At 44.3% G+C, this 13,854-nt stretch overlaps 1 protein-coding gene across 1 annotated transcript in view; it reads right to left on the reverse strand.

The window, feature by feature from the left end:
- Positions 1-12,934, reverse strand: part of LOC119446297 (lethal(2) giant larvae protein homolog 1) — a 48,111-nt gene extending 35,177 nt beyond the window's left edge. Inside the window, exons 1-5 of the mRNA XM_037710696.2 lie at positions 12,793-12,934; positions 8,395-8,493; positions 2,155-2,252; positions 1,306-1,387; positions 401-513 (exon numbers count right to left, since the gene is read on the reverse strand). Coding sequence (XP_037566624.1) covers positions 401-513; positions 1,306-1,387; positions 2,155-2,252; positions 8,395-8,478 — 377 coding nt within the window. The 5' untranslated portion in view covers positions 8,479-8,493; positions 12,793-12,934. The remainder of the gene's footprint in view (positions 1-400; positions 514-1,305; positions 1,388-2,154; positions 2,253-8,394; positions 8,494-12,792) is intronic.
- Between the last annotated feature and the right edge of the window lie 920 nt (positions 12,935-13,854).

The following is a 13,854-nucleotide window of genomic DNA, read 5'->3' on the forward strand; positions in this document are numbered from 1 at the left end:
AAAAAATTTAAATGGCCAAATTATACGCACGTGTCTTGCCCCCTGGCCATCACCTCTGTGTAGCCTCCAGCGTGCTAGTGGATATGAAAGGAGAGATAAAGCCACACATCGATGCGATAACTACCTCTAACTCTGCCTGGACTTCAAGGATTCGAAAAATATTTTGCGGCAGGAGATTTGTGAGGCGACCTCCTCTAATAGCAAGGCCATTCTATGATTACTTAGAAAAGTGTTTCAGGGCCCTTTTGAAAGAAGCCTTGCAACAATATAATTCTGCGCCTTTATGTTCTGTATGTGAACACATTTAATGTTTTCATCCCAGAGAGGTACTTCATGCTGTGCTGCTGTTACTACACGCCCTGAAGACTAAACAGAATAGCATCGTAGAGGAAATACTCACTTAGAATCCACGGTGCAGGACTCCACATGCTCAAGTACAGAGTCCTCACCACCCTTCATGTTGATCTCCCACAGGTGGAGTGTGTTGTTCTCCAAAAGGGTGATCAGCCGTCCCTACAACCAAAGTCGACATGAACCATTTAGGACAGGACATCCCTCAGCTGCTTCTCCAATACTTATGTCTTTCAGTTAACCCAGAGCAGGAAACAGCTTCTCTGTCAGAAAAGATTACCCTAACATCACTTTACAAGAAGCAGTATACTGTGGACAAAGCCTAAAGAAACTCATGAGACACCTCTATCGTGCAGGCAGTTGCAGGTGGATTGAGACAATGCTTTTCGAGTATGCTCTACTAAAATCAAACAGGTGTCGGGTGACAGAGTGCTAATGGCGCACTGTCAGCATTAAACCAAGCTGGGTTGTTTTTCCGTAATGTCCTCAGTGCTTGATTAGCATAGAAATAGAGAGAACCATTATTGAAGGCCAATGGCCTCTCTCTTTACTTTTCCCATGCCTAAAGGGACATTGTTACGTGATGTGACTGACTTTAGGTACTTTTGTCGATCTTTATCATCATTCTGAACAAAAGCATCACAACTTCTCATGCTGCATTGTTCTATATTGACTGCAACTAATCCCTAAAAAACTTATCAACAGCTATCTATCCTCAGCTAGTCACACAAAATCATTTCAGGAGCTTGAAGGCTACACTACCAGCAGTCCTTCACTTCCTTGGCACAGCAAACCTTTACCAAAAGTGACGTATTTCTCATTTCAAGTGAAATAAGCTAATCTAGCCAGGCACTGCTTACCATGCTTTGGCATTCTTTCAATCTGCAGCTTTCATCAATGAACCTCAATGTTTATATAAATTTTTTTTTAATAACGTGTATGCAATGAGCTCACCTGCTTAGGCACAAAGTGCAGCTCTATCACGGGGCTGCTGGCATCATGTTCGACCACATACTCAACACCGGGGGCGCCATATCTGGTAGCAGGTGTCAAGGGCATACCATCACATCAAATCGGGAAGCTCAACTAGAAGTTATTACCATAAAGAGGCCTTTGAAGAGTCCTTACAGGAGAAATAAGCTTACTTTCGAAATGTTTTCATTTTCTGCCTAAAATTCTGTTAATTCTCTTGTAGGGTTTAACGTCCTGAACTTTGTGCTCAGAAGCGCATTGCCATAGCCACTGACCCACCACATCACTGCCACAGTTTCCTAGAAAACCATGAAAAATAGCAGTTTTCAGGAGCATTTATTATGGTACAAGTAGTGGTTTCAGTGAGAACTTGTGACAGCTGTGACTTACTGCCCATATAGGAATGCGGAAGCGACGGTTCCAATGCTTCTATATCGTGCGGGCACAAAAAGAAATCCTGGAGTTGCAGCACATACACAAAAATGCTTCTGTAGCTGTAAACATAGAAGTAGTTCAGTGTTATAGTTTCATACACATTATGTTGTAATGTACACTCAATGACTACAGACACAATATTATTCTAAAGAATTAAATGTAATCGCATTCCTAGCATGGCCACTCCTTTATTTTCAGAAGGGAAACAAATGTTACATAAATGAAGGTTACACAAGAGGTGTGTGCATCATGGGAGTGGTTAACGTAGGATGCAACTAAACCACAATAAAGGCGAGAATAATCAGACAAACTTGGATGAAAGTAGGCCCACTGAATGTAAGACAAGCTCCTTATATCTGTACCAACCAATGGCTATAGCAACACGTTTAAGGATACACTCTGAGTGACCCTGTCTTGGTCCCGATGGCAAAAAGCTCCAGGAATGGGTCCCAGGCCAGGGCTGTAGGGCAGTGAGGAAATCCATGGCAGGCAGTCTATCGAGTAGTGGGGAAAAAATTCGAAAAAACAGTTGCTATAAAAAAAAAAAAGAAAGGAAGGAACAGGAGGCAGGTTTCAATGCTTTTGCTAATGACATCAAGAGGCACCCACATAAAAATTTATTTTGGTTCTGCGTATGCTGTTTCATATTCATTTATAGACCAAAGTAAACATTCAAGTGAGTGCTAAAATGCCTGAAGGAGCTGTTTGTGCAGTCTCTTCAGGCGTGTCTAGGGCCCAGGAACACAGAAGTAAGTTGGCAGTGTTTCAGTTATCTTCAAGCAAAATATAGTCCCCCAAGAGCTTCCTTCTAGTCGGACAAAAAACTTGTTTACATGACTTACTTGGGAGAACAGAAACACGGAACACAGAAACATTTCGTGGTGGAATGGTGACTCGGTGGGGACATAAATACAAAGAATAACCGAGGTAACCTGTCATTCAGTGCCACATATGTACATGCTTCCTCTGAGGAACACTTGCCATGGTGTTCTTGACCTGTCACTGGTTATAGTGGCCACAAAAATGAATGGCATAGTCCAGAACTACAAATGGCAGGTCTTTGCATGTCATGTCATACAACACAAACAAAACATCTATTAACATGAATGCTGAGAACTTTTACGACCAAGTGTGACAAGAGTATATTAAAAAAGTCAACAAGGAAGTGGAGGACTGAAATGATAAAAAAAATAAGAAAGGAAACAGAAAAAGACACAGAACACAGTTAACAGCTGGAACAATTGTCACCATTGTTCCCACAGAAAAAAAAAGATAGTTCGTACTTCTTCCGAACACATGGCAAATGGAAATGCAAACCTGGTTAGTGTGGGGTTATTTTGTGCATTTGACATTAATGCAGTGTTTGAAACGGTGCTGCTCTAATTTAAAGAATGTGGCACATCCTTTGTGCACATGTGTATGCAATGCGGAAATAAAGACTGGTATACACAGGGATTGAAAACTTTAGTCTCTTACCACGTAGAATCAAGGTGTTGAAACACTGCAGCAGACTACCACTTATAACCTTAAAACTGCTTCCAAAGTGCTCACTGTGGCTCAGATTTTCAGCAGATAAAGGTGAGAAAAAGGAGAGGCGGCGAGGTGCCTGAACAGCGCTTCCGCAACCAACCGCACATTTCAGACACCACTCCTTACACTTTGAAGTTTACTTAAGTTAACTAAATCATAGCTGTGTTCAGAAGCTAAATCTGACTAAACTTGTCGCAAAAGGTTGTTTACATGAAATAACACAACACTTCCTTGGAGAAGTTCTCCAAGGAAGTATGCACTTCCTTGGAGAAAGTTACAGCCGTATTGCGCGCTGGCCCACCCCCAAGTTGGCCCCCTTCCAAATTTGGAGTTGGCCCACCCCAAAATTTCATTTGGCTCACCCCTACTATAAGCTTCCCCATGCATTTTCTATGGAGCCCTTTGTATCCCTATGGGTTTCCCCATCTGATCCATGTTTTTCTTATTGTGCCTTATCTCTTATAAAGCTAGTAATCCTCTACATTTACATCATAATTAATAAACATTTTAAGTTCGCAAATTATGCATTTTTGTGCAGATACAAGGCATTACACTTTTCGCTTGATGGACCTGTGGTACTTCGCCAAAGAATGTTTACGCCTTAAATGTAGCGCTTAGCTGACGACCTGTAGCCGCTTGTCCAACCCGGTGCAAAACACGTCAGCATCTCTCATGCTCGATACAAGCCAGGCTTCACACCTTCGCAGACCAGCGCGAGCACTCAAACCTCCGAACGAACTTCTGCAGGACGCAACAAATGCGCAACAGCACCATAACAACCACACTGGATCCAGCCGCAGCAAAGGCGCGCAACCAGAAGCGCTGCCGGTAGCGCGACTCGATCGCAGCGCCGTTTGTTCTCAGCGACCGTCACGGAGCCCATGTTTTTGGCGGAGCTGTGAAACTGAGTTGGTTCTATTAACGTTGGTAGGTAGCTCCTCTGCTCTACAGTGGGTGGTCCCCTCAGCCCAGGAGCCCAGAGGCCTTAGCTGCCCTTCTCGCTCGGCTTGCAAATTTTATCCACAGTTATCTGATATTTCTTCCTGCTGGCCTGAAACATCACCGTTATTGAGCAAAATGTTGCTTGCGTAAATCTGTCGCAGCAGGAAACAAATTCCCTAGCCATAAGAGGATCCCTACAGAACGACGACGCATAAGGCAGCCCAGCCGCATGCGACCCAGCGAACACCTGCCGCAGCGAGGGCTGAGACCGCAGCTGCAACACCTGCGCGAGGATGCAACCCAAGATGAAAGGCAAAACAAACAAGAAAGCCTACGCACTCCTTGCCGCTGCCTGAGGTGACTCATGCTGCTTGGGACCGACTGCTATGCAGATATGAAATTTAGCCATGGAATTATGTCAGCAGCTGTCGTGTCATTGTGAGTTTATTCACAGGAGCTTGACATTTGCAAAGTGTAGTTACAGCAACATTGTGGTAACTTCAATGCTTTGTGACGATTATGCCAGCGGTGTTATGGCTTTATATGTCAGCTGAATGTAGCTTAATCTTGTTTAAACCCAGTTACTTCGGCCCCTGTGAGCTGGTTTTACTGAAGGCTGTTTTTTTTTTTCTGCTATCAACTCAGCATACAAGACAAAGTGAAAAGAACAAAATTCAGTAGCACTAGTTTGAAATAGTAGCAACAATTTATGCACAAATGAGTTTGCAGAGAGAAGTGACTGAGGCAAAAGCTACATTTGGACTTCTTGACATCATCTTGCACTCACTTGTCAAGTGCCTGTCATCATTGGCCTTAGTGCCACGCTTGTACTAGTGAAGCCAAGGTAGTCAATAATCATTCTTCATCCCCAATTTGCTATAGCTGGCTATCCAATATCAAGGAGTATCAGACTTTTCCCTTGCAAACATCAGTAATTCCACAGCTAATCAGCACTGCAGCAGGGAAATTTTATCCCGAGAAGCACAACTTGCGGCAAATTACCCGGAGTGTGATAGAACACAAAAAAAAATAGGCAGCCAACATTATGGCTGTTAGGCCCCTCACCTGGCCCTATGCGTAATTTTGATTTTACTTTGGAAGTTGTAAAGCACATTCTAGGGTGTGTCCTACCATTATTACTATCACTACTATCATTATCACAGGGGATAGGAGAGACTGAATTGATGTGTCACCATACTGCCAGGAAGTGAGCTTCACTGCCAACCTAGCCACACCCTCCACTTGCTTCTACTAGCATCTGTAAGCAACATTCCTTCCTTGCATTCTCCCACACCGTAGTCGTGGGACCGCGTCCCATTTACGTCACGTGCCCCCCATCGCCTGCTTTCTTTTTTTCTTCCTTTCTTGCTGCGCGGTGCACTTCTATTGGCAGTTTTGTGCATTTTGCGTTGGATGATTTACAGAAGTCACTTGTCATTATCGATGACGTTGCAGACAACCGGTGTGATGCAGGTGCACCTTCCATGTGACTTGTCTCCGCTGGGAAGCAAGGTTCCTTCAAAAAGATGCACAGGCTGGTGTTTTAATTTTAGGCTGTTTACATAGTGTACATCAATGTAATACCTGGCAGTCACGATTGTCAGTGCATTATCCATGCGCCACGCTTGTCTGTTTGCAAGAACCAAACTTGTTAAGTGGCAGGGTCTTCATAAGTCTAAGATACTGCAGCACTGGTGGCATAAAGAAAACATTTGATAGCATCTTTTATGTGCCATTCTTCAAAGAGCATAGGTTCTTAAAAGTGTCATTAACATAGCTTTGTGTAACCAGTGACTCATGAAACAGCAGAAAGTACCAGCGACATTGGCATTTCAAACTCGAGTTTACAAGCACATCCAACATATGTGCACATATTTTAATTCCAGGTCACGTATTATAATTCTGCAAGGCCGCTGGAATGCTTAATTTATTGAGCAGTAATATTTTTCTATTCATACAGATTTCTGACCGAACAAGCAAGAAATTTCATGCTGTACAAAAATAGAGAAATAATATAAATACTACTATGCCAAAGTCATCCCCCCTACATTTTAAGCATGTTACAGGATAAAAAGCCACTCCCAGGGATCTCCATTTGCACCCTGTCCTGTGCAAATTAAACCCACTACAAGCTTGCAATATTCACAAACTCATTGTTTCATCGAATCCTCATAATCGCGTTGCTTCATCTAATTCTCCACCACCCTTGACTGCAACTAGCTAATTCAAGCATCCTTTTCCTTGACACCTGTGGGTCACAGCACAACCACCCACACATTATGAAAATACAGAGAAAAACAGTCACACGGGAAACAACAGAGAAAAACCACTTGAATAACGTCGTTATGCGCTTTGACCCTGAACATTTGTGGTTTTTTTTTTTCCCCTTCTGTCTTGTTTGTGCTCTCGTTATGTTTGCTCAAGGATCAGATAAAAAAAATACTGAGATATACATTATCAGAAGCGGTACAGGGTAACAAAAAAAATGACAGGGCGGTCATAAAGATATGCCACAGCGAGCTAGCTCAAATGTCTTCTCACAAGCTGATCCCTGCAATAGCAGAAAAAGAAAAAACATTGATAGGGAGTAGGAGAGTGTAGAAAGAGAAAGAGGGGGGAGGTGCTTAAAGAATGCCAGTGACGCCCTCACCAAGACCTCCCGCAGCCACGTGACCTTTGATTCCTGGCCCGACATGTGCAGCACTACAACTCCGGAAAATCAGGTTACTTCTCTGTGACACAGCAATTAGGCATTCTCGCCTGCGGCCTTCGCGGAGGCAAGAGGCTGACTGGGCAGCCTGCCAATGCTCAGAAAGCGGCAGGGAGGCTGTCTCATCGCTCGCGCAACTGCCTTCTGATATTTTTCTTTTGCTCCTGCTGCCTCTGACCACTAGGAACATCGTAACCATGTGTATATGAGGCAGCGTCACGTCACGATCCTGTCTGCTGCGGAACGACCGTGCGCAAGCTTCGTATGACTGCCCTTTTACCACTAGCAGAAGAACTTCACCCGGCGAGCCATTTCCGACTAAAAAGTAGTTATTAGCAGTTAGGTAACAGCGAAGTGAGTAAGAGTGCAGAAAGAAAGACTTATGACTGCAAAACATTTGGGTAAGTGAAAGCCAATAGAAATAAAAACAAGTTTTTTTTTTCCCGACAATGAACAAGATTTGCAAGCTTGAAGGCAAAAAGAAATGTAAAAAAAATTGATTGAACCAGGTTAACTGTGACGTCCTGTTAATAATTGGTAAATGGCAGTAAACCATGTGTAACAAAAATGTAATTACCTTGAATATGAACACGAAAGCAAATGGAACTACAATTTCTGTCGTGTGTGGCACACTACCTGTGCAGATCTGAATAAATGAGGGCACACTGGCCAGCAAAACATGATCCAGAGGCCGCATTTCTCGTTGGTCACTTTCAGGGTTATTATTAAAGATCAGTGCTCACAGAGAATGCCGGTCACTCTAGTGAGACGTCAAATTGAAACGCCATGTCACCCGAAGGTGAAAATATCCCCGAAAGTGATTGACTTAAGTTTACAGCCCCAAAACAACACATTCTTATGGGAATTCATGTACTGTTTTCAAAACAACGATGAAGTATCTTCACCCTTTCTTTCAGGCAATTAACTGTCTTCAAGAGATGTGCCGTCTTGAATTGCCATTTTTTGGTAAATGAGGTACTTCTTGGCACAAAGCACCAGTATAGGGGACGCCAAAGAGCAACACTGAATCAGTTAGGCTGGTATCAATCATTTCAAAACCTTAATTTCCCTCATTTCGTGGAGAAAAAGTTGGTTATTACAGGCTTTCCACATTTGGGCTGTGTTGGCGCAGGAAATGCTCTTAAAGCATCCTAGGTTAAATCTCCAGTTCCTTTTGAACAGCATCTGGTTGCCAAAAAAAAAAGAATAATAATAATAATAATGATAATAACAACTTCACGATAGTGCTGCCACCCGTCTTGTGCACTTACCGTTGTTGTTTTTTTTTTGGTTTACCAAGCTTTCCTCATGGTAAAAGTGCCATTTTACTATAGCAGAAGCGCAACTTAATTATACAGCTCAACTTAGCCTCTTTAGCATCCCATCATGGCTTTAATGACTCCTTGTGCCTGTATACTTGACAGTCACTAGAAGATTAAATTTTACATTCTTACCCTGTTGAAGGCAAACAGCTCCCGCTGCACCTTGAGTCGCTCAGCACTGACGTGCTGGGACTTCTTTGTGATGAACTTGAGCATCTTCACTATTCAGGCCTGCATGTCAAGCGCAAGCTCTTTTTGAGTTGGCCGCTAAAAACCACACACAAAAGCTTCTCACGGCACATACAAGTAAAACTGCATGAGCGAATGAAAAGCCAAAAAGCTGGCGTCAGACATTTGACAAATATGCCTACAAATATGCCTGAAAAATAAAAGTAGAGAGCAGAAGCCTTGGTAACCCAACCTTTGGAGAGCACTCCAGCTTCACACAGGCATGCGAAAGATAGCCACAACAAGGTGTCTCTTATCTGCAGCACTCCAAGTGCTAATTCTGGCATGGCTAGACCTCCAACTCTTCACATGCGGGCGACTGTGAGGTGAGGAAATAGCGAAACGTACCTCACACGTACCTACTGCCTGTTGCTCAAGGCATTAAGAAGTGTGATCCCGGACAAGAAAATTTGCTCGGGAAAGTAAAGAGTTAACCATGCATACAGCAATTATAAATTATCATACCAAGGACCAGCTTTCTTCCCCGTCAGCACCAACTGGCACACAACAAGGCGACTCTGCCCATGTGCGCAGCTCGTGTCAACAGAAGCGAAGCCATGACATGTTTAACTGTGCAATACCAAACATATTATATATGCTACGTCGAGTTGGATAGCTCAGCCTTCCAATTTAAGCACAGGAAACTTGGTGCCTAGCCTACAGCAGCATTCTGATACACTGGAGAAAGTATACAGTTGTGGATAGCTATAGAATTAATCACTAATTAATAATTATTCTACTAATTAGGACATAATTCAGATATTTCATTTTGTATGAATGTATTTTCCATGATGAAAAATAAGGTGAAGTTCTCATTTTCCTTGAATCTGCAACTGTGTTGGGCACTACAGGGTTAACTGCTGCAGCGTCTGGGATATCTCACTAGTTTCCTGTTTTGTCCAACCTCTCTGAAAGTTCTAGAGAGGGAGGCAATCTGTCACCACACCCTCCACAGTTTCCCGGCAGCTAAAGTCTCAGTGGGCATGACACGATGGAGAAAAAGTTGGTTATTTTCATGGCAAATATTTACATGGGTAATATTTTGTAATGATTATTTTCCCCGAGCATTCCATTTCTTATCATACCCTGAGGGGGTGACATCGTAAATGCAGCTTCTTGTGAGACTATGACAAGGGGCAAAAAGAGAAAACTGGAACATAATAAAAATAATCGTTACAAAATACTCCAGAAATGGGCGAAGCTCATGTTCCCAGTGGCTTTGCTTCTTTTGATACTAAATGTACAAGAAGCTCGGGCAAGGCCAGCGCAGCAGCTGATTCGCCCACTCCCCCTAACAGCTTTCACTCATTCCTTTCTTTTTTTGGCATTTCAAACTCGGGTTGCAAATGAAAATTGACCATTACATTTCACGCTGATGTTCAAGGAGTAATCTATCGACAACAGGACTGAACCAGTTAACACGGCAACTATAAATTTTCCATTTGGAGCATGAAATACTGTCAGAAGTTTCCTAAAGTGGCATGGCCCCACAAATGCCAATATATGCCTACAGGAAAAGACACTCATATTATTTGCCGACAGCTCTACACCCGTACCATTGACACTGCTAACATTAACTTGCAATCTAGGTGCCAATTTCGCAGTTAACCTCACAAAGCCCACCATCATTTTGCAGCACCGAGTTTGATGCCTCAAAATTCTTATTTAAATGCAGGAAACTTCACGCAAAGTTTATAGTAGCGTTTTCGATGTGCTGGAGCCAGTTTTCAGTTGTGCATTGTGAAGCAAACCAATTACTTATTAATTACTATAGTAATGAATTTTTACTGAATTCACACTTCTTTTTTACACAAATGTGGTATCTGTAGGTTAGTAATAGAGGCAAACAAGATGTTTTAATTTTCCTTGATTTGGAATGGTGTTTGGGCTTTGCGGAGCTTACAGTTAAACACGCCTGTATCAAAATAAAATGCTATTGAACTAGTGATTGTGCAAGGAACTTGCATACTTTACATAGAAATGCACAATCTCAAACTGTTTTTGGCATGAGCTGACAGCATCGCTGTCAGAATAGATTTGAACGAAAATCAATGCAAGTTAAAGAAACATCACAATTCAGCTACCCAGTTCAACTTTTGTTACGTGGGGTAGGCACGCCATCGCACTTTATCTGCCTGGTGTCTGCACCGTGTTTACACATTCAAATGAATAACTTTCGTTTACGGTCCAGGAATATTACATTTAATAAACATTCGCTCTTGTTACAAAAACCTTAGTATTATACGGCATGGCACAATGTCTTTAGAGGCACGATGCCTACGTTTTCAATAGTTGCCTATTTCTGCAGCCCACTTAACATCAATTCGTTTTATTCAACAATGCAAATTTTTAACGAGAGCTTCTTCAACCCAATGCGAAGAGACGTCGAAACGCAAATATTGGTAATCACACAATCTGCCCCAAAAATGCAGTGTTACGTAATTTTTAAACTACCGAGTGATGTCTTGTCTCCTTTTTTTTTAAACAGCTCCTCTGATATATTAGCTTACCGATAAGCCCACTGACAAGGAAAGAAATCAGACTGTTTTCTCAAACTGTTTTGCGATTGCATATGAGGCCTTTTGGACTACGCACTGCAACGTACAAAGCTACACTTAATATTTCTTCTCGTTATACAAAGCCAGCAAAATTCAAAGGCTACGCTTGTCGCGAGATATTACATATTTCACGCGGTGTCAGGTATGCTCTAGACACGAATACACGAGCCGGCTTTTGCGCCAGCTTTCGCTGACGCCGCCTTGCCTCGTCTGCCTGCAAAATTTCGCATCGCTAGAGAGCCAGGCGTGTGCATTCTCGTAAAGCACAGACAAAGGGCGACGTCCCTAACGCAAAAAAAAAAAAAAAGAAAAGATGACTACATAAACGAGTGCGCTCTCCGTACAAAGCAAAACTAAGAGAGATCGTGTGTGTGAGAGAGAGGGGTCAAAACTGAAAGAAAAAAAGAAAACAAAAGTCCTAAAGGCGAACGCGTTCTCATTTCACTGCAACCGACAGACGACGAAGAGCAGACGACAGTGCGTGCGGTGAACCAGACAACGGTCTCAGGTTAATATAATGTCGGCCACCAGCCGCAACGACCGTCCTTGAATGGGAGACCGTGCGAACTCTCAGCTGCAAGTCGACACCGAATCGGAAAGCGTCAATGTCAAGGCGCGTCGTCGTGCGCGATCTGCACACCACGCCAAACAATGCGCCGCGGCGCAGCACAGCGCGTCCACTCCCTGCGTCGGGCGAAAGCGCACCGCACCGCCTTCACACAGGCACGGCGGACTGAAGAAACAAAAGAAAACGCGTCCACGGCGTCGTGCAATCACCTAACAAACTTATCAAATGACCCTGCACGCTTACCCTCCTACAGAGCGCATAGTACATGCGGTACAACTGGAGTTAAAAAAAAAAGAAAGAAAAAGATCGAAAAAAAGAACCACGCGGTATGCTGGCTGAGGCCGCTAGCAGGAATACCTAGTTGTTACCGAAAAGTTTGTCGGACAAAAAAAAAAAGCAGCACAATCGGCGGCGCCTACCGCAGGGCGATCGCGCATTTCCGAGATGAACTACGTATTTTCTGCCGCCGAACGTGTCTCAACAGAAAAACGAAAGAACGGAAAAAAAAAAAAAAAAAAAATGGGAATCGTGACAGCTCAGCCAGCGCCTAGTGAGACAGCCGATGTCCGATCTTATAGGAAAGCGCCCGCCCATAGAAACAAAAGTCGAAAACGCCTACGAAAACGTTGCAAGGCGTTTTATCGGTTATTTTCCCGACTTTACTAAACACATCGAAGTTGCTGCGAAAGCTCGCAAGCTTGTCACGACTTTTTCTGGCTAGCGCGATCGCTGCCGAGTTGGGCGTTGACATCGCTTTTGACAAACCAGCCTCCATCGTAGGCTCTTTTTCTTGCTTTGTTGATACTTTCTCGGAGCGCTCAGGCACTGACAAGTGACGGCACGCCGAATAAAAAGACTGACAGAAACACTGCGTTTTATGATCAGAAAAACGCGCGTTGTTAAGGCAAAGTCATCAGAAGCGTTTGGCGAGCCAAAGAAAAAAAAAAAAAATCGCAAGCCACCGCAGCCAAGTTCCCGAAGGAGCGGTCAGCGGGCAGTGCAACGGCGAGAGCGGCTGCACCTGAAGGCCGGTTTTATAGGTTAGGCCTAACGTCGCTCCGAGCGACATTTGTGTTTACGTGACAACTCCGCGCGGAGTACCACCGACCAAGGCAAAGTTTGATCAATTGGCCGCAGCGCCGGGAGCTCACAAGAGCAAAACGGTAGCGTACTCACAGTGAATGCTCTTCAAAGTGTAAACATCCTATGACGGACTCTCCAACACTTCAAGCAAACCGGCAACACACACACAAACGGCAAGACACTCAACGCATGTGTCCACACACAGCGCGTACCTGCGCGAGACGGGACGCTGTATTCATACGCGTCTGAAGAATTTCGGTCCTTCGGAACTCGGAGGCAAGCAAAATTAGTCAACACTAGCCGTTTACCTTACGACACACGCTCGTATGGCCGTATTTACGCCGAATACGCCAGAAATGCAGACAAAAGGTGAACGCGGAGCAGGGCGGACTACTTTCTATCTCGGCTGCATGACGTCACCGCCCAGGGGCGCACCGCTTGAATAGGCCATTGACTCGTGCGCGCACCCAAGCTTTCAGTTTTTTCTGGGTGTTTATTGTTACCAGCCTTCGGGCACTAAATGTGAGGATTCGCGCTTCGAGACCGTCCGATTTTCGGCCCGTCCAACCTCGCGCCGTCGTCTCGAACCGAGTGCAATGAGGGAGACGGAGCGTTTTGCAAGCCCTGTTCGTAATAACCGGCGCGACGCTCGGCGGAGCGAAATGCGCGGCGCATAAAGAAAAAAAAAAAAAAAGTAATGAAAAAAAGAGGTGAACGCGGGCGTGGCAAAGGCGACGCGGATGCAGCCTGTTCCGTTTTGCCCGTGCCGGGTCTGGCTCCATAAATATTTGCGGTGTCGCTGGCGAACCGCAGAGCCCATAACGGGAAGCTCGCCCCGTGCCTAGGAGAACTACCGGGCGCGCTACCAGGCACAAATGAGAAAACATAGAAAAGGTGACGCTCACGAAGAGAAACTCGGTATAAACTTGTCCGCGTGCCGACGTAAAGTTGATGCGGAGATTTCGCACGAGTTCACATGCACTGACTTGCCGCTGGAGCGCTCATAAACTTGGCATATCTTGCGGCAGCCGTGTTTATTTTAAGTATACGCTCCGGGCTGTCTGGCTCACGTTTTTGCTTGTTTGGAGAAAGAGCGATTTGTATATCTTGCGGTTTTATCGGGCTGTAACTCGGTGGCGGGGCGCGTCTTGATGT

This window comes from Dermacentor silvarum, chromosome 3, assembly GCF_013339745.2.
Source record: "Dermacentor silvarum isolate Dsil-2018 chromosome 3, BIME_Dsil_1.4, whole genome shotgun sequence".
Lineage (NCBI taxonomy): Eukaryota > Metazoa > Arthropoda > Arachnida > Ixodida > Ixodidae > Dermacentor > Dermacentor silvarum.